This window comes from Melanerpes formicivorus, unplaced genomic scaffold (genome assembly GCF_026170545.1).
Source record: "Melanerpes formicivorus ecotype bairdi unplaced genomic scaffold, bMelFor1.0.p_v2 SCAF_26, whole genome shotgun sequence".
NCBI classification, from domain to species: Eukaryota; Metazoa; Chordata; class Aves; order Piciformes; family Picidae; genus Melanerpes; species Melanerpes formicivorus.
In genome coordinates this window covers 7,793,092-7,818,230 of record NW_027142378.1, presented here as the reverse complement: position 1 = coordinate 7,818,230, position 25,139 = coordinate 7,793,092, and the positions used below count along the sequence as shown (strand labels likewise).

Sequence of the window (25,139 nt, the reverse complement as noted above, 5' to 3'; positions counted from 1 at the left end):
GACTCCTTGTAAGAATGGAGTCTCCATCCTCTGGGTAGCCACCTGTTATGTACTGGTACATGGTAATAAGGCCTCCCCTAAGACTTCTGCTCTAAGCTATTGAGAAAAGGATTTGTTTTTTAACTTCTGGTATATCTTTGTGAAACAGGAGTTCCACAGGTCGTCCTGACTGGACCTGCATTGTGGTTGGCTTCACCTCTGGCTATGTCCGTTTTTACACTGAGGTAGGTTTCTCAGTGTGACAGATACACAAGCAAGTGACTGTATTAAACAGCTATTTCTGTGAAACTTCTGTTTCTACAGGGAGTGTTTTTTGCCTTCCCTCAGAAAAGGGACAGTAACATTCATGCCTTATCATCCTTTCTCTTCTAGAGTGGAGTGCTGCTTCTCGCGCAGCTTTTAAATGAAGATCCTGTCCTACAGCTTAAGTGCAGAACCTATGAAATTCCCAGGCATCCTGGTGTCACAGAACAGGTTTTGTCAGATTATTTCAAAAGCGAAGTGGCATTGTTATGGGGTATGGAAGGGAGTCTTCTCTGTGAATCCTCTGTGTCCTTTACCAGTTTTTGATGGGATGGACAACTTCTTAGAACAAGAGACTCTGTGGATTTCTTGCTCGTGCCTGTATAGTTTGATTCAGAATGTATTGGTTTTAGCAGTTAGTTAGCTCTGTAGGTTTGTTCTGGTTTTCTCTGTGGTAGCCTTGTGTAGGGAGGCTTCATTCATTTATGTACACAAATTATGATAAGGTGTTGATGAAAGGAGAATATGCCACTTGATGGATGCCAAGAGCTGTGTGTACTCATTGATAAGAAATTACCTTCTCAGAGAAGATAGCTGAAAACAAAAACAATCTTTATGGGAGGTAGTGCTTGGAACCTGCACATCATTGTGAATATTTCTGCAGAGAAGGCTCTTGCAGAGCTCAGGCTATTAGTGGTTCAAGCCAGCTTTCTTTGCTCTTGGCTCTGCTGGGCATGCTTACTCAGAAAACTAATGAAGCTGCAGAAGTTTCCAAGTTTGCTTTATATGAATGCTCACGTAATTCCGCATGACATTTTGGGAGCAGTTCTGAAATACAGAAGCATTGAGGAATTTGAGTCTTGAATTTATGTTACCAAATGAGCATTTTTGTGCCCAAGTGGTAATTCAGGCACTGATCCAGTTTGAATTTGGCTCATAAAACCTGAATGCTTGCATTCCAGATAAGGTTGTTTTTCTGTGTCCTTCCCACGCTGCTGTAACTTTTGTGTTTTCTCCCTAAGCCATGGAATATATTAAGCTAACATAAAAATCCTTGAAAGAAGATTGAAAAAAAATATAAACCCAAGTGCCTGAATAACCTGCTTCTCCATATATTGGATGTTTTAATACTGAATTTTCTAGTTTTGCCTTACTCTCTTGCCTGTGGCTCGTTAGATGTTAGCTCTCTGGCTGTAATCCTCATCTTTGTATAGTTGCTAGTGTAAAAAGCCAGAAAAGAAGCTATTAGAATAGTAACAGTGATTCACTTTTTAAAATTTACTTTTGCTGTCCTTTCTCTCACTTTTTTTCCCCCCCACAGAATGAAGAACTAAGTATATTGTACCCAGCAGCAATTGTGACCATTGATGGTTTCAGCCTCTTTCAGTCCCTTCGTGCTTGTCGCAATCAGGTAGCCAGAGGTATGTTTAAGGGGAAATGTTTATTTCTGACTGTTAATGGTACTTCACATTCAGTGAAGTTTAGTTCTGCTGCTTAAATATCAAATCAAGGTGGAATCTGGATATTCATAGAGTGGCTTAGGTTGGAAGGGACCTTAGAGATCATCTTCTCCAAAATCCCTGCCATGGGCAGTGATGCCTCTCCACTAGACTCAGCTGCTCAGGGCCACATCCATCCTGGCCTTGAACACCCCTAGGGAGGAGGCATCCAGAGCCTTCCTGGGCAACCTATTCTAGAGTCTCACCACCCTTATACTGAAGAATTTCTTGCTAAGATCCAGTCTAAACCTACTGTCCCTCAGCTTAAAACTCTTCTTCCTTGTCCTATTGCTAGGCACCCATATGAAAAGTCCCTCTCCAGCCTTCCTGTAGGAAGGCAGCTATAAGGTTCTTGTCCATGAATATATAGGCATTTACTACATACAAGAAATTCCTTCCACCAAAGAAAATGTTCTTTGAGCACAAGTTGTCTGGGTAGCATTGAATGCCTCACCATCCTATTATGTGCTGGTTTTGACTGGGAGTTAGTTTTCTTTGTGGTACCTGGTATGGTGCTGTGTTTTGGATTTGTAATGAAAAGGGCATTGGTTACACCCTGCTGTTCTAGCTGTTGCTGAACAGTGCTGGCACAGCATCGAGGATTTGCTGTTTCTGCACCACCAGTGAGCAGGTTCACCAGAGACGGGGAGGGGATGCCACTGAGACAGGTGACCCCAAATGACCTAAGGGCTACCTCATACTGTATGATGTCTTGCCTGGTGGTAAAAGCTGAGAGGAGAAGAAATGGGCACAATGTTCAAAAGTTACAGCATTTGACTTCCCAAGTGACTTGTGCATTTCTAGAGATGGCTGAACACCTGCCTGCTGATGGGAAGTGGTGAATGAATTTTGCTTTGCTTGCATGTGTGCTTCAGCTTTAACTATTTAAACTGTCTTTATCTCAACCCATGGAGGTTTACTGACTGCTTAGAGCTTTCCTATGGCTGAGAAATTCTCTTCAGGAACTGATTTAGGGGAAGCATCAGATACATGTCCTTGTTCTGATATTCTTCCCTAGACATCTGGCTTTATCTCTGCTCAGATCCTGATAGGCTGTGCTAAGTGGTTCCCTGGGTCTATCTAAGAATGTCTCTTCTTATGCTTTTAATGAAAAGGTATCATTTCCACAGAGTATAACAAAAAGCAAAACTCTTGTAAATCAGAACATTAAAAACTGATACTCAGTGAATCATGCAACAAATGTGAAAGGAGATGGAGATTTCCCATCACAGCATCTGCTTCCTTTCATAACCAGAATATGCCATACTCTTTCAATGAGAGAAGATCACCATTCACAGAGAAGTACTTTGCAGATATTACAGCTAGCTATGAGTGCTGTAGCTTCTTTCATTCCAGATCATTTATGTTTGTCCTAATAGATATTTTAGAATAGAATAAACCAGATTGGAAGAGACCTTCAAGATCATCGCATCCAACCTATCATCCAACACCACCTAATCAACTAACCCATGTAACCAAGCACCCTGTCAAGTCTCCTCCTGAGCACCTCCAGTGATGGCGACTCCACCACCTCCCTAGGCAGCCCATTCCAATGGGCAATCTCTCTCTCTGTGTAAAACTTCCTCCTGACTTCCAGCCTAAACCTCCCCTGGTGCAGCCTGAGACTGTGTCCTCTTGTTCTGGTGCTGGTTGCCTAGGAGAAGAGACCAACCTCTGCCTGTCTACAACCCCCCTTCAGGTAGTTGTAGAGAGCTATAAGGTCACCCCTGAGTCTCCTCCAGGCTAAGCAACCCCAGCTACCTCAGCCTCTCTTCATAGGGCTTGTGTTCCAAACCCCTCACCAACTTTGTTGCCCTTCTCTGGACACACTCCAGCAAGTCAACCTCCTTCCTAAACTGAGGGGCCCAGAACTGGACACAGGACTCGAGGTGTGGCCTAACCAGTGCAGTGTACAGGGGCACAATGACCTCCCTGCTCCTGCTGGCCACACTGTTCTTGATGCAGGCCAGGATGCCATTGGCCTTCTTGGCCGCCTGGGCACACTGCAGGCTCATGTTCATCCTACCATCAACCAGCACCCCCAGGTCCCTCTCTGCCTGGCTGCTCTCCAGCCACTCTGACCCCAGCCTGTAGCTCTGCATGGGGTTGTTGTGGCCAATGTGCAGAACCCAGCACTTTTTTTGAAGAGTTTCAGTCATGGCTTTAGTTTTGTTGCTGTTCTTACCTCACGCTGTTAGGTACCTAGTGAATGTACTGACTTTGCAACTACATTGGCAGGGAAGTTTCCACTTAAAACATGGCCAGACCACAGAAATAAGTTTTAGTAGCATTGAAAAACTGTACAGCCTATCAAGCCATAACTGACCAGTAAATCAAAGCTCTCTGCAAGTGCAAAATAGAGTTGTGATGGAATATCATGTGCAGTTTTCTTCACTTAAGGAGGTGTTTTCATTTCAGTAAGGCAGTAAGGCCATTTTAGGTCAGTAGGTGTTTAAATGTGTCTATGTTGATTTAAAACTAGGATATTTTGTGGCTTCAGATCTTCAGATTGCATCAGGTGTTTTTTTCCTTCTGTTGCACTCTGACTCAGTAGGAATTTTTTGCTGTGTCTTCTCACTTTTTGTCAGCTGCAGCATCTGGCAATGAGAATGTTCAGCCTCCACCATTAGCTTACAAGAAATGGGGTTTGCAAGATGTGGATACAATTGTTGACCACGCTAGTATTGGTAAGCATTCCTGTTTTAATTTCAAACACTTGGCTTAAGTGATGAGTGAATATATTTTTTTTGCTGTTAAGTTTGGGATGAGAGCCCTTTGTGGTGCTGGGTGGAGAGAAATAAATAGTGGAAGGAGGCTGTGGTTGTAAGTTATCTCATTAACCATCATCAAAAAAGCATTTTGCTTTCTCTTCTGAGCAAGTCTTTGCTGTTCCACGTAAGGGGAGAAAGGGTGTTGCAGCTGTATCTGTCTTGTCCTCTTGTGCTTGGTAAGAAACAGCTGAGAGAGACTAGATCAGATGTTGTTTCTCTGTCAGGTTAAGACTGGTATGGGTTTTTCCTGAGTCTAGCCCATAATCTAAAATTTGATGTTCTTCCTTTCCAAGAAAGACCAAGTGACTTCTGGGCTCTCAAAGGTTTGCTGCATAGGAATTTGCAGAAGCCCAGGCTCTTGTTAGGTCAGAGGTGTATCTAGCTTTTACACAAAAGCACACAAGAGGTCAGAAGGGGGTCAAATGAGGCAGATGAAGTGAATTTGATAGATATGTTGTTGCTGCTGAAATCTGTTGAATTTTTTTTCTAAGCAAACCAACTATACCTTAACCTGAATAGATTGAGTTATTTCTGCTGTATTCTTTGCTATTTTTGTGGTTAAAGCTGCTCCTCCTCCCTTTCCCCTGAAGGCTGGCTGGTCAGTCAAGAAGGCAGGAATATGTTTAGGCTTCTAGAGCAATTGCATGCCATTTTTCTGAAAGTAGAAGACATTCACTTCAATGTTTTTTTGTTAGGCATCATGACACTATCTCCTTTTGATCAAATGAAGACTGCCTCCAATATAGGTGGATATAATGCAGCTATAAAAAACAGCCCACCTGCTATGTCTCAGTATGTTACTGTTGGATCCAATCCTTTCACTGGTTTCTTTTTTGCCCTGGAGGTATGTACTACAAAGCTGGCTTGCTGAAACTTGGGGTAATTAATCCTTCTCTTTCTGTACAGGTATTTCTGTAGTCTTATGTTCGTTTCATGCTGATATTTCTCTTTCTTCTGGATCTTCTGAAACTGGAGTGGAGTGGATGTGAGAGTAATGTCTGCCCCAGGTTCCTGCTGATGGGAAATTTTATTTTCTATCCTGAAATTAATGTGATAGCCAAGGAATTTTAATTTCATTTTTCATCTGCTAGTTTACTGCCAATTAAGTAACTTAAGGTGTTTGGTTTGTTAATAATAATAATAAACCAGGTTGGAAGAGACCTTCAAGGTCATCGCGTCCGACCCATCAACCAATCCAACCCACCTAAACAACTAACCCATGGCACCAAGCACCCCATCAAGTCTCCTCCTGAACACCTCCAATGATGGTGACTCCACCACCTCCCCAGGCAGCCCATTCCAATGGGCAATCACTCTCTCTATATAGAACTTCTTCCTAACATCCAGCCTAAACCTCCCCTGGCACAGCCTGGGATTGTGTCCTCTTGTTCTGGTGTTGGCTGCCTGGGAGAAGAGACCAACCTCTGCCTGTCTACAACCTCCCTTCAGGTAGTTGTAGAGAGCAATAAGGTCACCCCTGAGTTGCCTCCTCTCCAGGCTAAGCAACCCCAGCTCCCTCAGTCCCTCCTCATAGGGCTTGTGTTCCAAGCCCCTCACCAACTTTGTTGCCCTTCTCTGGGCTCATTCCAGCAAGTCAACCTCCTTCCTAAACTGAAGGGCCCAGAACTGGACACAGGACTCAAGGTGTGGCCTAACCATTGCAGTGTACAGGGGCAGAATGACCTCCCTGCTCCTGCTGGCCACACTGTTCTTAATGCAGGCCAGGATGCCATTGGCCCTCTTGGCTGCCTGGGCACATTGCAGGCTCATGTTCAGCCTACCATCAACCAGCACCCCCAGGTCCCTCTCTGCCTGGCTGCTCTCAGCCACTCTGACCCCAGCCTGTAGCACTGCATGGGGTTGTTGTGGCCAATGTGCAGAACCCGGCACTTGGATGTGTTCAATCTCATGCCCTGGACTCTGCCCATCTGTCCAGCCTGTCGAGGTCCCTCTGCAGAGCCTCTCTACCCTCCAGCAGATCAACTCCTGCCCCCAGCTCGGTGTCATCAGCAAATTTACTGATGATAGACTCAATGCCCTCATCCAGATCATCAATAAAGATGTTAAACTGTTAAAGATGTTAAGTGATGTTGACATTGTCCAAACATGCTTCTTAGAGATTTTTTTTGGAGGCCTTTGGCTTTTGATCTTGTGCACTCATGGCCTGAGTATATTGTGTTGAGGAACTACTAACTGTAGATAAAAACTGCCCCCTATGCTTAGTGATGCCTGTAGCACACTTGAGTTGTCTTTTGTATTGACAGGAAAGGATGGTGTTGGAGCTCTGTGTCTTGTACATTCAGACCCTATGTTTGTGCTGTCCTTAGCAGGATCCAAAGTTGAACATGCTTAGGATCAGAATTTTGGTTTTCTACTTGCCTTTCCAATATGTTCATGAAAAAAATGCTGACACTGATATTTACAAGGCTTCCAAAGCCACATCACCAGCTCTCTCTCCATGATAAGTCATACACAGGGTTTTTTTTAACTTCTGTTGCAGACAGACATGCAGAGCTGCCAGTGACTTGCAGGAGGACTTTTAAATGGTAGAGAAATATCAAAATGGCTTTTCTGGGGGCAATGAATTAAATTTTGCAGAGTCTTAAAGCTATGCTTTCTGAGCTGAAAGTCCATAGGAGGCCTGAAAAACTATTCTGCAGTTGAGTTCAGTGTAAGAACTATTTCTTGGCTTTCTGTGCACTTTTTCCCCTTCATTTCAGAGTGGCTCACAGCTGACTATTTCTTGACTGTCTAAAGTCTTTATTCCTTTCTTTCAGGGTAGCTCACAGCCACTGTTGTCTCATGTCGCCTTAGCAGTTGCAAGTAAACTGACTTCAGCATTATTTAATGCTGCCAGGTAATAAAATAAGAAAGGAAATGATATTATTTTTGTTGTACTAGCTGCATTACAACTGGAAGAATTTTTTAGGACCATTGGTATGATTCTCCTAATGTGTTTTTCTGTTGCAAGTGGCTGGCTTGGTTGGAAGAGTAAACATGAAGAAGAGCCTACCCAAAAACAGAAGCCAAAAGTTGAACCTGCAACCCCGTTGGCAGTGAGGTAAGTTTTCTATGCTGCCTCAATTGCTTTCAGTCTCTTGTGTTTTTAATTATATTAGAATTATTTTGAAAGGTGTGTAATAGATGAATGTGTTTGGTTTTTGTTGACTTGAAGCAGCAATGACAGTTTGCAGGTCCTTTGTTTTAAGCTCGGTTTAATTTCAGGTTATCCTTTTGGACCAAAAATTACTCAGCTCTTCTACTTGCAGTGTGTAGGTTGACTGTTGCTGTAAAAGAGCAGTGTGCACAGTTGAATGACAGCGTAAGTACACAAGAATCAGTCCTGAAGTTTATCACTGAAGTGCTTCAAAGAAGCTGCAGGAGGTGCTTGCTGCTTTCAGTAGTTTAAAGCTCCTCATCAAAATCAGGTGGCGTGCTGTGCCCTATTGATTGTGGAGTTAGGAGAATGGGAGCAACAGGTTGTAGCCTAAGGTTATCCAGAAAGCTGATAGACTAAATTGATTCTTGATTGTTATTCCTGACTCTTTTAAGTATTCTCAACACTATTTGGCACTAAGACAGGGCTTGTAAAATAAACCACTGCTCAAGATCTTTTCCTAACAATGCCTGAGGAGGCAATTGCTTATCCTAGTTTCTGAATTTGGGCCTTAAAAAGGACTTTGGGAGATCTCATAGACCTGTCACAGACAGCACAAAAACTTGATTCATAATTTTTCTTGTAGTGTTATCTATACTTTCATTGCCTTAAAAAAAAGAATCATAGAATCAACAAGGTTGGGAAAGACCTCAAAGATCATCAAATCCAACCTGTCACCCAACACCTCATGACTACTAGACCATGGCATCAAGTGCCACGTCCAGTCCCCTCTTGAACACCTCCAGGGGTGGTGACTCCACCACCTCCCTAGTCAGCACATTCCAATGGCTAACAACTCTCTCTGTGAAGAACTTTCTCCTCACCTCGAGCCTAAACTTCCACTGGCACAGCTTGAGACTGTGCCCTCTTGTTCTGGTGCTGGTTGCCTGGGAGAAGAGACCAATCCCCACATGGCTACACCCACCCTTCAGGTAGTTGTAGACAGCAATAAGGTCTCCCCTGAGCCTCCTCTTCTCCAGGCTATACAATCCCAACTCCCTCAGCCTCTTCTCACAGGGCTTGTGCTCGAGGCCTCTACCCAGCCTCATTGCCCTTCTCTGGACATGTTCAAGAGTAGTTCTTACAAGATACTTCATTGAGTATGTTTGAAGCAAAATAGGCACCTGGTGTTTCTGCTTGACTCTTATTGTTATTACCTTTAGGTTTGGACTTCCAGATTCCCGTCGCCACGGTGAAAGAATATGTTTGTCTCCTTGTAACACATTGGCTGCAGTAACAGATGACTTTGGGAGAGTTATTCTACTGGATGTTACAAGAGGACTTGCAGTTCGCATGTGGAAAGGTACAGGAAGCGTATGTTAGTATAGCAAATAATGTTCCTCCAAAAACCAGGGCTGCTTGTGTTCAGAGTTAGAATTCCAAGTGTTTTTTCCCATTATTTATGATGTGGTGGTGTTACAAGCAAAAGACAGATGTAATATGAAATCCATAAGCATATTGTTCATAGATTCATAAATTCATGGGCTGGTTTAGGTTAGAGGGAACCTTAAAGATCATCTAGTTCCAACCACGCTGCCATGGGCAGGGGCACCTTCCACTTGACCAGATCTCTCAAGGCTTCATCCAGCCTGGCCTTGAACACTTCCAGGGAGGGGGCATCCCCAACCTGTTCCAGTGTCTCACCACTTTCACTGTAAAAGGGTTGTTACAGTATCACAGTATCACAAAGGTTGAAAGAGACCTCAAAGATCACCAAGTCCAACCTGTCACCACAGATCTCATGACCTCATGGGACAAAGTGCCACATCCAATCCACTCTTGAACACCTCCAGGGATGGTGACTCCACCACCTCCCTGGGCAGCACATTCCAATGACAAACGACTCACTCGGTGAAGAACTTTCACCTCGAGCCTAAACTTCCCCTGGTGCAGCTTGAGACTGTGTCCCCTTGTTCTGGTGCTGGTTGCCTGGGAGAAGAGACCAACCTCTGCCTGTCTACAACCTCCCTTCAGGTAGTTGTAGACAGCAATAAGGTCACCCCTGAGTCTCCTCTTCCCCAGGCTAAGCAACCCCAGCTCCCTCAGCCTCTCCTCATAGGGCTTGTGTTTCAAGCCCCTCACCAACTTTGTTGCCCTTCTCTGGACTCGTTCCAGCAAGTCAACCTCCTTCCTAAACTGAGGGGCCCAGAAGAGGACACAGTACTCGAGGTGTGGCCTAACCAGTGCAGTGTACAGGGGCAGAATGACCTCTCTGCTCCTGCTGGCCACACTGTTCTTGATGCAGGCCAGGATGCCATTGGCCCTCCTGGCCACCTGGCCACACTGCAGGCTCATGTTCATCCTACCATCACCCAGCAGGTCCCTTCCTACCTAAGCCATCCTATGATTCTGTACTTCAAGATTCTTTCTCTTGATAAGTTCTAAGTATCTTCTTAATTCTGCTGAGAAAGTAAACAGGAGTGTAAAAATAATCAGTAAGCAGATAGCTTCTCATTGCCTCATGGTGACTGCACAAGAAGGGAGTGCTCAGTGTCTGAGGGCTTTTTGTGAAGTAATACAGAAGTTAAGCTCTGAAATAGCTTATACCTGCAGTTACACCACTTGTCTCCTCTACAGAATTAAAATGGTGCAGTTTTTTATGGGGGGGCTGGAGACATCTTAAGAACAGGTAGAAAATCTCCAGCTGTTGTCTTTCTCTGTCCTACACTACCAATTCAGAAGATTAGTGGCCATGCTATTTCAGAGGCATTTTAACAGTGTAACAGCTACAGTAATTGTTTCCCCTGTGCTTTTTTCTCCTCTGATTTTGAAGCTTCTTGGGTGTTTTTTATCTTAATTACTGAGAACTTCATGTTATTTAGGAAGTACTTTTAGAGTCCCAAGCTTTGCTTGATACTCAGGTGCACATTTCCAATTTGCCAGCTTTCCCCCAGTGAGGCTGTGAGGTATGAAATATCTTCTTGTTTTTTCCCCTCTTTTACTCAAACCTTTGTGTTGAATTGAGTGTTTTGGATCATACCTTTTCTCACTGAGTTGTGAAGACTTTTCAGCCTTTTCAATATAATAGAGTTTATTTCTCACTGAGTTGTGAAGACTTTTCAGCCTTTTCAATATAATAGAGTTTATTTCTCACTGAGTTGTGAAGACTTTTCAGCCTTTTCAAGATAATAGAGTTTATTTCTCACTGAGTTGTGAAGACTTTTCAGCCTTTTCAATATAACTGAGTTTATAACAGACTTGTTTTATATGTTAGTCTTTGTTTATACTCACTAAACCATCACATAGCTCAGTGATGCCATTAGGGCAGCTCTGCCTCTCTTGTTTACAAAGGTTTTATGAGGCAAAGTATTTGCCTAACCCAGAGAGAGAAAGGTGATGAGTATCTTTATTGAGTTGTTAGAAAATGCATTTTGATGATGAAAATACATGAATGAAAACTTACACATGCTACTTAATAGGGCATGTAGATTTTCTTCCTTAAATAGTTGATATAAATTGTGACAAATCTGGACACTTCCTTAGAGATTCTTCTCTGAGAAGCTTTTGCCTTAGTGTAATGGCTGGAGTACAGAGCCAATGGGTTTTGCTTATTTGCTTTCTGTTGCTTCTCCCAGAAGAGTTTGTTCCTCTCCAGAACAAGCAGAAAGCTGCATTTGATTTTGAGGAGTCCTCTGATGGGCCTTGCTCTAAGTTCATGGACCTCAGTTCTTTACAGGAGTTTGACTTTTGGCCAGAGGTGCACAGACTGAAACAAAGAATAAGACAGCTTGTTGCTGGAAAAATACCTAAGTGGATGGTGATGTGTGCTGATGTATCAATTTCCCTATGCAAATGAAGTTCTCTCTCCCCTTCCACAGGGTACCGTGATGCAGAAGTTGGCTGGATACAGACTGTAGAGGACCTCAATGAGAGGGAAGCTGAGAAGATGGATTTTTCTCCTTTTGGAAATGCACAGGGGCCAAGCAGAGTAGCTCAGTTCCTTGTGATCTATGCTCCGAGGAGAGGCATTCTGGAAGTGTGGAGCACACAGCAAGGCCCTCGGGTTGGAGCCTTCAATGTGGGGAAATACTGTAGGTAAGAAGCAGTAGGTAGGCATGTTGGCTGTGCTGCTGCAATAAAGTGTTATATGGTGCCAATGAGGAGTGCTGGCAGGCACTTCTTGTATTGCCCATAGTGTTTCTACTGACTGCAGCTTCTTGCTCTAAAGAAGGATACTCTGTCACGTTTCACCACTCTGAAGTCTTACTTGCTAAACATATTTAGCAGCTGTTAAATCTTAGCTTTATAAAATTGGTCCTCTTTCTATTCAGTGTGTGGGAAGGGAAGGTTGCTAAGTTGCTGCTTCTTTGCTGTAAAGGCTGTGTGGTTGGTTGGTTTGTTTGTTTCAGGTTGCTGTATCCTGGTTATAAAATAATGGGTCTGAACAACGTGACCAGTCAGGGATGGCAGCCTCAGACTTACCAGATATGCCTTGTTGATCCAGTCTCTGGAAATGTAAAAACTGTCCATGTACCTTTCCATTTAGCCCTGAGGTAAGGATTTGCTATGCTCTGCATAACCAAATTAACTTATGGTTGTTTTCTTAAAACAATATTTTGTTTAGAGAGAGCAATTCTGGTGTTCCTTCTCCAGCTGAGTAGCGCTCTGGTAATAGTTTCATTCCTTTGTGTGCATTATGGTTATTTTTCTTAATGTGTTGTTACCTCAGAGTAGCATAAATATTGTGGTTGTAGGGTTGTTTTTCTATCCTGAATCATTCACTTGAGTTCTCTACACTCATGAAATTGAAATTGTTTCTCTTCAGTGATAAAAAGAGCGAACGAGCAAAGGATATGCATCTGGTGAAGAAATTAAACGCTTTACTCAAAGCTAAAACCTCAAATCCAGGTGGGTTCACCTGTATAATTTCTTAAGATAGAGGGAAGGGAGGCCATCCAGTGGGACCTTGACAGGCTGGAGGGCTGGGCCCAAGCCAACCTCATGAGGTTCAACAAGACCAAATGCAAGGTCCTGCATCTGGTTCGGGGCAATCCCAAGCACCAATATAGGCTGGGCAGCAACTGGCTTGAGAGCAGCCCTGAAGAAAAGGAGTCGGGGGTACTGGTGGATGAGAAGCTCAACAGGAGCCAGCAGTGTGCACTTGCAGCCCAGAAAGCCAATCAGATCCTGGGCTGCATCAAGAAAAGCATAGCCAGCAGGGCAAGGGAGGTGATTCTCCCCTTCTACTCCGCTCTGGTGAGACCCCACCTGGAGTACTGTGTCCAGTTCTGGAGCTGCTGTTACAGGAAGGATCTGGAGGTGCTGGAATGTGTCTGGAGAAGGGCCACGAGGATAGGCAGAGGGCTGGAGCTGCTCTCCTGTGAGGACAGACTGAGGGAGTTTGGACTATTCAGTCTGGAGAAGAGAAGGTCTCTGAGGAGACCTTATTGCAGCCTTCCCGTATCTGAAGGGGGCTACGAGAAAGCTGGGGAGGGACTTTTTAGGGTAGAGGTTGGTCTCTTCTCATAGGCAACCTATGACAGAACAAGAGGACACAGTCTCAAGCTGTGCCAGGGGAGGTTTAGGCTGGATGTTGGGAAGAGATTCTTCACAGAAAGAGCGATTGGCCATTGGAATGTGCTGCCCAGGGGGGTGGTAGAGTCACCACCACTAGAAGTATTTAAAGAGAGACTGGAGGAGCGCCACGGTTTAGTTGATTAGATAGTGTTGGATGATAGGTTGGACTTGGTGATCTCAAAGGTCTTTTCCAACCTGGTTAATTGTGTATACTGGAGTTCAGCATTTGACTCTAGGTATCCTTTTTCCCTTAAGTAATATGTATTTCTTATAAAAACATTTTGGTTAAGAGATGCCACTGAATTGTTACTTTTATTTCAGTTTCCTGAAGTTTATTTTGACAACTTTTGTAATAGAGCCTTCATCTGTGTAGAACTTAGTTGTGGTGCATGTTGATTTGCTTTTCAGAATGCATTTGAGAAACAGGCATTGAAGTCATGATTGCCTGCCTCTTTTTTATTGCAGACTTGATTGAAGCTGAAGCAAAGGAATTAATACTTGATATCAAGTACCCTGCTACAAAGAAACAGGTGAATATTTAGAAGCCAGTATACTTTAACATTGTGATGAGAGTGTTAAATGGTTTTTATTCATAGAATGGTTTGGGTTGGAAGGAACCTTGAAGATCAATTATCTAGTTCCAGTGCCCCTGCCATAGGCAGGGATACCTTCCACTAGACCAGGTTGCTCAAAACCTCATCCAACTTGGTCTTGAACACCTCCAGGGAGGGGACATCCATGAGCAACTCGAGCATCCTGTTCCAATGTCTCACCCCACTCACTAAAGGATTTTTCTAAGGTGTGGTCTAAATCTACCCTCCTTGAGCTTCAATCCCTTTTTTAAACCTGAACTTTAAATCTTTCCAAGCATTACTTTTTCTAGAGTTATTGGAAGCAAATATTTCAGCTGTTTTGTCTTGGTTGGGTATGTGTTGTGGGGTTTTGTTTGTTGGTTTATTGCAGTGCACTGACTGGATTTAATTTTGGCTTGTGATTTTCTCAAGGCATCTCTCAAGACACAAGTCCAAGTAATAAAAAGAGAGCAGAGCTTTCTGTAGGATCAATATGTCACAAGTATGTGTGACAGGCTCTGAAGAAATCATTGTCAAAGTTGTGCTGCTGTTGGCTTACCTTACCTGCTTACATGTTTAATTCTGTTGAACCTCTGCTTAACAGGCTCTGGAAAGTATTTTGGCAAGTGAACGCGTGCCACTTTCATCTCTCACAAGCATCACTCAGACATTAATGGATGACTTAAAAAAACAGGGTAGGTGGCTACTTAGTTGGAAAATAGGGAGAAACATCTGCACTTTTATCTGCAGTGCTGTAAAACTCTTCTGATCTGGAGGGAGACCAGGCTGGATGGGCTTAGTTTTGCTGCTAGGTATCGCAGGACGTTGCTCCACATGTATGTATTGTCAATGCAGACTGCAAAATGCTTGCTGGTAAGGATGCTTTGATACATTTGCTGTGTGGCTAGTGATTTGTAATTATGCTTTAAAAAAGGCAAAAATACCCAAAAAAACCCCAAAATACCCAAAAATCCCCCAAAACAAAATACCCCACCCACCCAACAGGTACCCCTGGGTACTACTGTCCAGTAAAAGCTCCCATCAAAAAGAAGTTTTCAGTCCTTTGCTTGTAGATGTACACTGTACTGGTTAGGCCACACCTTGAGTGCTGTGTCCAGTTCTGGGCCCCTCAATTTAGGAAGGATGTTGGCATGCTGGAACGAGTCCAGAGAAGGGTAACAAAGTTGGTGAGGGGCTTGGAAGACAAGCCCTGTGAGGAGAGACTGAGGGAGCTGGGGTTGCTTAGCCTGGAGAAGAGGAGGCTCAGAAGTGACCTTATTGCTCTCTACAACTATCTGAAGGGAGGTTGTAGACAGGTGGATGTTGGTCTCTTCTCCCAGGCAGCCAGTACCAGAACAAGAGGACACAGTTTGAGGCTGCGCCAGGGGAGGTTTAGGTTGGATGTTAGGAAGAAGTTCTATACAGAGAGAGTGATTGCCCATTGGAATGGGCTGCCCAAGGAGGTGGTGGAGTCACCATCATTGGAGGTGTTCAGGAGGAGACTTGATGGGGTGCTTGGTGCCATGGTTTAGTTGTTTAGGTGGTGTTGGATTGGTTGATGGGTTGGACATGATGATCTTGAAGGTCTCTTCCAACCTGGTTTATTCTATTCTATGTTTTAGTTTATCTCTCCCTAAGGAAGGCAGTAAGGATGTGGTACTTCAGATCTGTGACTTTGACTCTACTGGAATCCCAAAATCTTTATCACTGAGGGTCTGGGCTCTGGCCAGATGCCTGGTATCTCTTCTTGGTAAACTCCACAAAGGTTCTATTTCATATGTTTTACTAGAGATTTCAGAGCCAATGTCAGGAAGTGTCATTACCCCTCCCACATTTTGTTGCTGGAAGTCTGCAAGTCAGTTTCTTTGAAATTACACACTTGGTTTTTCTTGGAACTAGAACCTTTGTGCTTGAAGTGCCTGTTGTTTTGGAGACCCAGCTGAGTACTGAGGAATAGAGTGGAGAAGCATGTGGATGCCACTAGGTTCACTTCAGTTTGTTAGAAGATGAGGCTTTAGCAAGCTGAGTCAAGAACTCCCTGACACTGTTGTGTGTGAGTCCTAAATGAAATATTTGTTGATAGAAAGGCTGTGTTCCTTGTCTTGCCTCAGTGGGAACATGACAGCATATTTTCAGAGCTTCAAAGCCTTGAGAGGAAATCTTTCTTTCACTTGTACTAGTTTTGGTTGGTTGGTTTTGTTTTGTGCTTGTTGTTGTTGGTTTTTTTTAATGGTTTTCTTGAATTACATAGAGTGAGAGCTTCATACATCCAGTTCTCTCCTTTTGGTCTGGCATTCTAAATCACTAGCATAGCATCATAGAATGGTTTGGGTTAAAAGGGAGGTCCAAGCCCTCTGCTAACGCAGATTTGCCTAGATCAGGTTGCACAGGAACACCTTGAGGTGGGTTTTGAAAGCCTCCAGAGAATTGTCTTTGTCAGTTCAACATTGTCAACCTCCTTCATTTAAAAAAAGCTCCTCATATCTTTCTCTAGCACTCCTTGTAAAAATAGTTCTTGTTTTATACTGCTGTGAATTAAATGTGATCATTCCAAGCAGCAGTGCCTCAAAAAATTACACTGAGGCACCTAAGTTTTTCCAGTGCCAATAAGGAAAGAGTTTAATGCTGCTGTGAGGTTTGTTTCAGTATTCCAGGCTGAATCTTCATTTCAAATGCAGTTTTATTTCTCCTCAGAGCTTGAGTATGTGGATGAAGGACTGCTGCAGTTCTGTGCAAACAAGTTAAAGCTGTTACATCTTTATGAGCTGGTTAGCAAACTGAATTCTCAGAGCATACACAAAGGTGCTCCATCCTCAGATAATGTGAGTATATTCAAAACTCAGCTGTCTTACAGAATTGAGTGATCATTTAACCATAAAAATAAGTTTTCAAGGTCTCAGAGAAAATAAGTTGGTAGGCAAGTTTCCTGGTTTTGTGGCCTGGAACTTTTAATGAAGTAATTGTTCTACAATACCATTTTTTTTCTACTCCTCTACAAATGCCTGGTAATCATCTACCTGATATTCTTCAGCAGTCACAGAGTTGAAGCAGATGTGAAAATACAGCCAGGATCTCCTGGTTATTAATTCTGTTCAGTTTGCAGGGCTATTTTGGGACCAGTAGCAATTAGTTTCTGATACTTGCTTGTGCAGCATCATAATTTGGCTTGCTTTTGGTAGCATTTGTAAAACTGCTTCCCCACTTATAAAAGCCATATGGAGTGGTGCTCTATGGGCTTGTTTGCTTGATGAGGGATTGTTACTCTATGGGCAGCAGCTAAATATGGGAAATGTAACTGCTGAAGTCCTTCAAAATGGTGCTAGATGTGGTTTTCATTTGACCTCTGTTAATATCTAGTGTTGAGATTGTTCAATCATTGTGATCCTCTTCAAAGGCATTTGTAATACTCAAAATGAAATATTTTGACTCCTCTGACTTCTCTTTTAGCTTTTCCTATGGTTTGTAAAACATCTGATTGCAGTAGTCTTGTGAGGTGGAATTGTTTTGTTTCCTCTTGGCCTTTGCTTTTTAAGGACTTGGCTAAACTGCTTCGTCTGGAAGAAAAAGATTTTCACAGGCTTGAAGCGTTGCTGGAGAACTACAAGAAAGGAAACAGCCAAGCTGCTGTTCAGTTTGCTGATGGGAAGGATGACATACTGTCTGTGAAAACCTTCTTGGAATATCTGGAATACGAAAAGGATGTCATTAATGTGAAAAACATGGAAGATGGAGAATATGTGGCTTTAGGTAAGAGATATGTACACCCATAACTCTGAGGTACTCCATGCAGAAACTTGTCCATTGCTTCAAGCCATTCTTTGAATGGAATGAAATATGTAATCCAGTTTTGTGGTTTCACCTGGCAGGAAGCTTAGACACCACATGCTTGCTTTCTCTTCCCTCTCCCCTCCTCACTGGGATCAGGGAGAGAATTGGAGGGGGATGAAGTGGGGGGGAGTAAAATTCCTGTGTTGTGATAGAGCAAGTTTAATGGGACAGGAAAGAAAGGGAAAATAATACCAAAGATAAAAGACTTAGACTATAAGAACCAAGTGATACACGATGCAGTTGCTTACCACTCACCGACAAGATGCGCAGCCAGTTCCTGAGCAGCACCCTCCAGCCAGCTTTCCTACTGGCTTATACACTGGGCACGATGTCATATGGTATAGAGTATTCCTTTGCCCAGTTTGGCTCAGCTGTCCTGGCTGTGTCTTCTTCCAGCTTCTTGTGCCCCCCATCTACTTGCTGGTGGGGTGGTGTGAGAAGCTGAAGAGTCCTTGACTTAATGCAAACGCTGCTTGGCAACAACTGAAACGTCTGCGTGTTATCAACATTGTTCTCATCCTAAATCCAAAACACAGCACTGTAGCAGCTAACAGGAAGAAAATTGAAACCAGGACATTCATACAGTTGAAACTGTATCCAAACCAGTTAAAACCAGGACATTCATGTAGTACAATAACCTTTGTTTTGTTATAAATCCATTTTCTATGTGACTCCTGCAGTGACAGAAACACTGTGTCCTTTGTAATGAACCTTCCCTACCAAGGCTAAACCATCAGTGCATGCTGGATGAGGGTAAACCATCAGTGTATGCTGGATGTAACTTAATCCTTTGTGTTGCACAGAGCAGGACCTATTGATAGATGATCTTTCATGTAAGTTTAAGAAGAGAAGCTGTGGGTTTAGATGTCACTCCTAATGTCAACCAATCTTTGCTTCAGGCAGCTTTTTCTTCTGGAAATGTTTGTGTGGGGAGAGTTCCACGGAGGAAATGTGTCATGCATTGGAAGCAGCAGGTTTTAGCCCTCAAATCTTGTTGGTAAGGTATTTATTTTGTACTTAAAAACTTGCAGTATTTTGAAAACAAGACATTGAAAGGAGAAACCCTGAGTGTTGCATTAGTGCTGTGTTCAGACTGTGTTCAAATACCCCCACACTCAGTTCTTCAGGGGCTCATATTTATGTTTCCCACTCTAAAGAGAAGTAGAAGATTAAGATTTAAAAAAAAAAAGGAAAAAAGAAGAAAATCTTCCAGCAGAAAATGTGGATATTCTAGTGGGAATGTCTAGAGTGTGCACTTGAGTCGACAAAGGTTAACAAAATTTTCCTGAGGATTATTTTTCTCCAAAGAAGCAAAAGTTACAAGTAGTCAATTTCAAGTACTGCTACATTTGCTATAATTCCTTTTCTGCAGGCAAGTAAGGAGATTTAAAAGTAGATTTTTGAGGGCCACTAGTAGTGTTCAGACCAATCCATCAGTGTAGACCATCCAGTGGGATGGCATTTAACAAGTCCAAGTGCCGAGCGCTGCACTTTGGCTACGGCAATCCCATGCAGAGCTATAGGCTGGGGTTGGAGGGGCTGAGAGCTCCCAAACAGAGGGGGACCTGGGGGTGCTGATCGACAGCCACCTGAGTATGAGCCAGCAGTGTGCCCAGGTGGCCAAGAGGGCCAGTGGCATCCTGGCCTGCGTTAGGAATAGTGTGGCCAGCAGGAGCAGGGAGGTCATAGTGCCCCTGTACTCTGCTTTGGTTAGGCCGCACCTTGAGTCCTGTGTCCAGTTCTGGGCCCCTCAGTTTAAGAAGGACATCGAAACACTTGAGCGTGTCCAGAGAAGGGCAATAAGGCTGGGGAGAGGCCTTGAACACAAGCCCTGTGAGGAGAGGCTGAGGGAGCTGGGATTGTTTAGCCTGGAGAAGAGGAGGCTCAGGGGTGACCTCATTGTCCTCTACAACTACCTGAAGGGGGGTTGTAGCTGGGAAGGGGTTGGCCTCTTCTCCCAGGCAGCCAGCACCAGAACAAGGGGACACAGTCTCAAGCTGTGCCAGGGGAGGTTTAGGTTGGATGTTAGGAAGAAGTTCTATACAGAGAGAATGATTGCCCATTGGAATGTGCTGCCCAGGGAGGTGGTGGAGTCACCATCCCTGGAGGTGTTCAAGAGGGGATTGGATGTGACACTTGGTGCCATGGTCTAGTCATGGGGTCTGTGTTGATAGGTTGGACTCGATGATCCTCGAGGTCCTTTCCAACCTTTGTGATACTGTGATACTGTGACCACCATCTTTACCTTTCATCTGCTTGTAACTTTAATCTTTTACTGTTTTTCTTCCATCACCTACCTAATGGTGGGATGGAAATCTGTATTTCAGTATCACTTGCCTGTGTTAAGATTTTTTTCAGCTGCATTGTTAACAATTACCTACGTTCAGCCAGTTGAGATTGCTAGCATGCCAGTATTGGCTGGCTGTGCCTTCAAAAGGAGGTGTTGTCTAAGTGGTCTTTCTAAATGAATGACACAGATTGCATTGTTTCATTTCAAAGTCTGTCATAGGATGCCTTATGCAACATCCTTTTCACTTTCTATGTTAATGTTACCCCCCGAAGCCTTGTTGGGTTTCTGCTCCACAGAGCAAAATTTGTTTGATTTTAAAGTGTTTGCACTGGGTGTATTGCAGTGTTACAGTTACATTCTACTGCTTTAATTCCATGTTCTTTAATTTATTTTTAATGTTATGTTTTTTTTTACAGTCACTCCTCCTCAATTTATGGCTTTCCAAGGAAAAAGATATTCTAGACAAACCAGATTGTGTCAGTTGCCTTCACACGATGCTGTCACTTCTGAGCAAGATGAAAGGTGAAATGCACAGTTGGAATATGTAAACACAACTGATAGGAATGGTGATTGGAAATGTAGTACTGACTAGCCTGTGTGATTAATTGAGAGCTCTTTCTCCCTTCACAAACTATGTAACAGAGCCATATGCTGCCTGTTGAACTAACTACCTGGACTATAGCAAGGCCTTTGACACCATCCCCCACAGCAAAGTGATGGCTAAGCTGTCAGCCCGTGGATTGGACCATTACACTCTGTGCTGGGTTAGGAACTGGCTGGAGGGCCGGGCCCAGAGAGTGGTCGTGAACGGTGCCACATCCAGCTGGAGGCCAGTCACCAGTGGTGTCCCCCAGGGATCAGTGCTGGGCCCTGTCCTCTTCAACATATTCGTTGATGATCTGGATGAAGGGGTAGAGTCAGTCATCAGCAAGTTTGCAGATGACACAAAGTTAGGGGCAGATGTTAGTCAGTTAGAGAGTAGAAAGGCTCTGCAGAGGGACCTCGACTGACTGGACAGATGGGCAGAGTCCAATGGGATGGCATTCAACAAGTCCAAGTGCCGAGTGCTGCACTTTGGCTACGGCAATCCTATGCAGAGCTACAGGCTGGGGTCAGAGTGGCTGGAGAGCTCCCAAACAGAGAGGAACCTGGGTGTGCTGATCGACAGCCACCTGAATATGAGCCAGCAGTGTGCTCAGGTGGCCAGGAGGGCCAATAGCATCCTGGCCTGCATTAGGAATAGTGTGGCCAGCAGGAGCAGGGAGGTCATAGTGCCCCTGTACTCTGCTTTGGTTAGGCTGCACCTTGAGTACTGTGTCCAGTTCTGGGCCCCTCAGTTTAAGAAGGACATCGAAACACTTGAGCGTGTCCAGAGAAGGGCAACAAGGCTGGGGAGAGGCCTTGAACACAAGCCCTGTGAGGAGAGGCTGAGGGAGCTGGGATTGTTTAGCCTGGAGAAGAGGAGGCTCAGGGGTGACCTCATTGCCCTCTACAACTACCTGAAAGGTGGTTGTAGCCAGGAAGGGGTTGGTCTCTTCTCCCAGGCAACCAGCACCAGAACAAGAGGACACAGTCTCAAGCTGCGCCAGGGGAGGTTTAGACTCGAGGTGAGGAGAAAGTTCTTCACCGAGCGAGTCATTCGTCATTGGAATGGGTTGCCCAGGGAGGTGGTTGAGTCATCGACCTTGGAGGTGTTCAAGGGGAGATTGGACGTGGCACTTGGTGCCATGGTCTAGTCATGGGGTCTGTGTTGATAGGTTGGACTTGATAATCCTCGAGGTCCTTTCCAACCTAAGTGATACTGTGATACTGTGAACTAAAACTACAAGGGGGAGGCCTGCCCCTTTCCCTTGTGCTGACTGGCTCTCAGAAGTCCTTTGAGTTGCTTGAGCTCCTTGAGACCTTCTTGTAGCATCATTTCTATATTGCACATCTCTCTAGCTTGAAAGAGCACTCTGTGAGGTCAGCTTGCCCTTACTTGGGGTAAGTTGTGTGGTGAATAAATACCAATTATCTTACCTCATACGGAGCTGTTGTGGGCATGTCTGTGCCAGGATGGCTTTCATACCTGAGTGACCTTTGGTCACTGAGTGAGTGACCAAAGTTGCCAGCTCTGCCTTTACAGTAACCTTCCAGGTGGTGGGTGATGGAGCTGCTTCCTTTGTCTTTTGGCACACTGCTGAGATATTTTGTTACATGGTTTTAGTCTGGAGAAGAGGAGGCTGAGGGGAGACCTCAGTTCTCTCTGCAACTCCCTGAAAGGAGGTTGGAGTGCAGTGGGGGTCAGGCTCTTCTCCCTTGTGTCAGGTAATAAATAGAATGCGAAGAAATGGCCTGAAATTGTGCCAGGGGAGGTTTAGATTGGATATTGGGGGGGGGGGGGGGAAATCATTACTGAAAGACTGGTCAGGCATTGAAATAGATTGCCCAAGGAGGTGGTGGAGTCACTATCCTTGGGAGGTGTTCAAGAAATGTGGACATGGCACTTTGGGACATGGTTTGATTGCCGTGGTGGTGGTGTTAGGTTGATGGTTGGATTTGGTGATCTTAGAATTGTTTTGGCTGGAAAAGACCTCTATGATTCTATGTCTAGTTCACCATAGGGCACCATTATCAGCTTGAAACTGGAATCATGAGTAAGCTACTGCTGCTGCCTGAATAAATGAGTTCTGCTGAACGTGAGGTATCCTGAGGAGAGTCAGTTTGGCTGCAGTGATCGTGTGGCATCTTCAAATCACAAAAGCATCTGTCTGCATAGTCCAGTGTCATGTTGTAATATGTCTTAGTCTAGTAAGTGTTCAACAGGCTTTGCTACTTGATCTGTGGCCTGTTTCCTACACCTCAACCTTGGAGAATGGGTCATTCCCTTGCTGCTCTTCATTTTAACATTGAGTTATAAACTAGAAATTGTATGGCCCCTAGCTAGGAAAAAATAATGTCAAGTAATTGGAAATGGCTCCTAAGATAAGCAGTACTAATAAGTGCTGCTTTTGGGGCTGGGGGCTTCTTTCCTGGTGCTAACACACCCGATGACCCAGGTTGTGTTTCCTGCTCTCACTTTCCCTGCAGTTGCCATCGATGAGTCCTGGGACACTCAGTCCGTTTCCCCCTGGTGGCAGCAGATGCGAACGGCTTGTGTTCAGTCCGAAAACAACGCAGCTGCCTTGCTGTCTGCTCACGTTGGGCATTCTGTAACTGCACAGATAATTGACAGCGTGACAGAGAAAAAGGTAGGTCAGCCTGGACTTCCCCCTTCTATTCCATTTACTATTTTATGTACATCAGTTCCATGCAATTTGCTGTCCTTGTCACAGAATCAACATCCTCAGCATTCATTTGGTGTTGTTCTAACAGTGGCACAAGCATCCCTGTCCTGCAAAGCTTGAACATTTGTGTTTGAGCTGGAAAATTATATGCTGAGGTGAATGAATGAGAGATCAGAGTTGTTTGAACATCTTTAAACACATGAGGGGAGCTGTGCAGTTGAGCTTTTCTCCTGATGTTGTCAAACTTGAAGCTTGCACAGTTTTCACAGATTTGAGGAGTCCACTGAGCTCAGAATGATAAAATCTGGTTTAGCAGAGTAGTGAATTTGAATTTTTTCCTAAGTTTTCTTACAAATCCTGGTGAATTTTCTTAGCATTTCTGTTACTATGCTTTCTTAAGGTGTTTAGTATTCTTAGTATCATAGTATCAGTCAGGGTTGGAAGGGACCACAAGGATCATCTAGTTCCAACCCCCCTGCCATGGGCAGGGACACCCCACACTAGATCAGGCTGCCCAGAGCCTCATCCAGCCTGGGCTTAAACACCCCCAGGGACGGGGCCTCAACCACCTCCCTGGACAACCCATTCCAGGGCTTCACCACTCTCATGATGAAGAACCTCCTCCTCACATCTAGCCTGAATCTCCCCACCTCCAGCTTCATTCCATCCCCCCTAGTGCTATCACTACCTGAGATCCTGAGAAGTCCTTCCCCAGCCTTCCTGTAGGCCCCCTTCAGATACTGGAAGGCCACAATGAGGTCACCTCGGAGCCTTCTCTTCTGCAGACTGAACAGCCCCAACTCCTTCAGTCTGTCCTCATAGGAGAGGTGCTCCAGACCTCTGATCATCCTCATGGTCCTTCTCTGGACACCTTCCAGCACCTCCACATCCCTCTTGGGGCTCCAGAACTGGATGCAGTACTGCAGGTGGAGTCTCACCAGAGCTGAGCAGAGGGGAAGAATCACCTCCCTTGACCTGCTGGCCACACTTCTCCTGATGCAGCCCAGGATCTGATTGGCTTTGCGGGCTGCAAGAGCACATTGAGAGCTCATGTTGAGCTTTTTGTCCACCAGCACCCCAAGTCTCTCTCCTCAGGGCTACTTTCCAGCCAGTCACTGCCCAGCCTGTATTTGTGCCTGGGATTGCCTCGACCCAGATGCAGGACCCTGCACTTGCTCTTGTTGAACCTCATGAGGTTGGCTTGTGCCCACCTCTTGGTAAGAAGTGTCTTTTAACAAAGCTACAGTTCAAGACAGAAAAAGTTATTCTGGTCCTAACTAGCCCTAAGCAGATGTGTGTTTTTCACTGCTTAGCAAGTTAGGTGGGGTTTAGGTGATGCTAAGCCTTGTAATTAGGCTGCCTTACAACTTATAAGTAGATTTCCAGGAAGTGTTTAGTATTTTTATGAATTCGTCTTAACTATTGTGCTCCTGTAGATTAAAATCCAGGGAGGTGGTTGGGGCACCATCACTAGGCTGGATGAGGTTCTGGCCAGCCTGACCTAGTGTGGGGTGTCCCTGCCCATGGCAGGAGGGTTGGAACTAGATGATCCTTGTGGTCCCTTCCAACCCTGACTGATACTATGATACTATGATTAAAATTGTCAGTGCTGCCCAGCTAGGAATGTTGGGATGTTGCAACATGTGCCTTACCCATATGCTGCTCTCTGTCACATTTTCTACTCTTCTGCTCTTAAAAGAAGAAGGGAAAAAAAGCAATAGCTTTATTTACCTCAAAACTTCCCTTCCATAAAGCCATTTATCTTTCCCATTTTTTTCTCCTCCCCCCACCCCCTTCCTTCCCTTACTATCCTTTGGCTTAAAGCCAGGTTGTGCTAATGGCCAGGCTTCTGAGAACTCTGCTGTTTGCTGTCATGGTGAATGAAGCTAAATATCAGATGTGCAGCCTATTGGAAAGCTGCTTGGGCTTCCTGGCAAAGCCTTTGCTGATAAACAGGAGAATTATCAAAAGACTGCCCAGAAGTGCAGTGTGGTGT

General features: G+C 44.5%; 1 protein-coding gene across 3 annotated transcripts in view; it reads left to right on the top strand.

Moving 5' to 3' along the window:
- RAB3GAP2 (RAB3 GTPase activating non-catalytic protein subunit 2) overlaps positions 1–25,139 on the top strand; it is a 50,481-nt gene that overhangs the window by 12,095 nt on the left and 13,247 nt on the right. The window contains exons 6-23 of one of the 3 annotated variants that reach the window (XM_068153510.1): positions 149–224; positions 373–474; positions 1,565–1,664; positions 4,337–4,429; positions 5,209–5,357; positions 7,291–7,370; positions 7,485–7,574; positions 8,834–8,973; positions 11,489–11,705; positions 12,020–12,163; positions 12,436–12,518; positions 13,653–13,717; positions 14,364–14,454; positions 16,454–16,581; positions 17,293–17,506; positions 18,487–18,584; positions 20,294–20,399; positions 22,947–23,107. In XM_068153510.1, the coding sequence (XP_068009611.1) occupies positions 149–224; positions 373–474; positions 1,565–1,664; positions 4,337–4,429; positions 5,209–5,357; positions 7,291–7,370; positions 7,485–7,574; positions 8,834–8,973; positions 11,489–11,705; positions 12,020–12,163; positions 12,436–12,518; positions 13,653–13,717; positions 14,364–14,454; positions 16,454–16,581; positions 17,293–17,506; positions 18,487–18,584; positions 20,294–20,399; positions 22,947–23,107 (2,137 nt within the window). Of the gene's footprint in view, positions 1–148; positions 225–372; positions 518–1,564; positions 1,665–4,330; positions 4,430–5,208; positions 5,358–7,290; positions 7,371–7,484; positions 7,575–8,833; positions 8,974–11,488; positions 11,706–12,019; positions 12,164–12,435; positions 12,519–13,652; positions 13,718–14,363; positions 14,455–16,453; positions 16,582–17,292; positions 17,507–18,486; positions 18,585–20,293; positions 20,400–22,946; positions 23,108–25,139 lie in introns of those variants that run through there. The other 2 variants (XM_068153509.1, XM_068153511.1) reach the window with 2 other exon arrangements.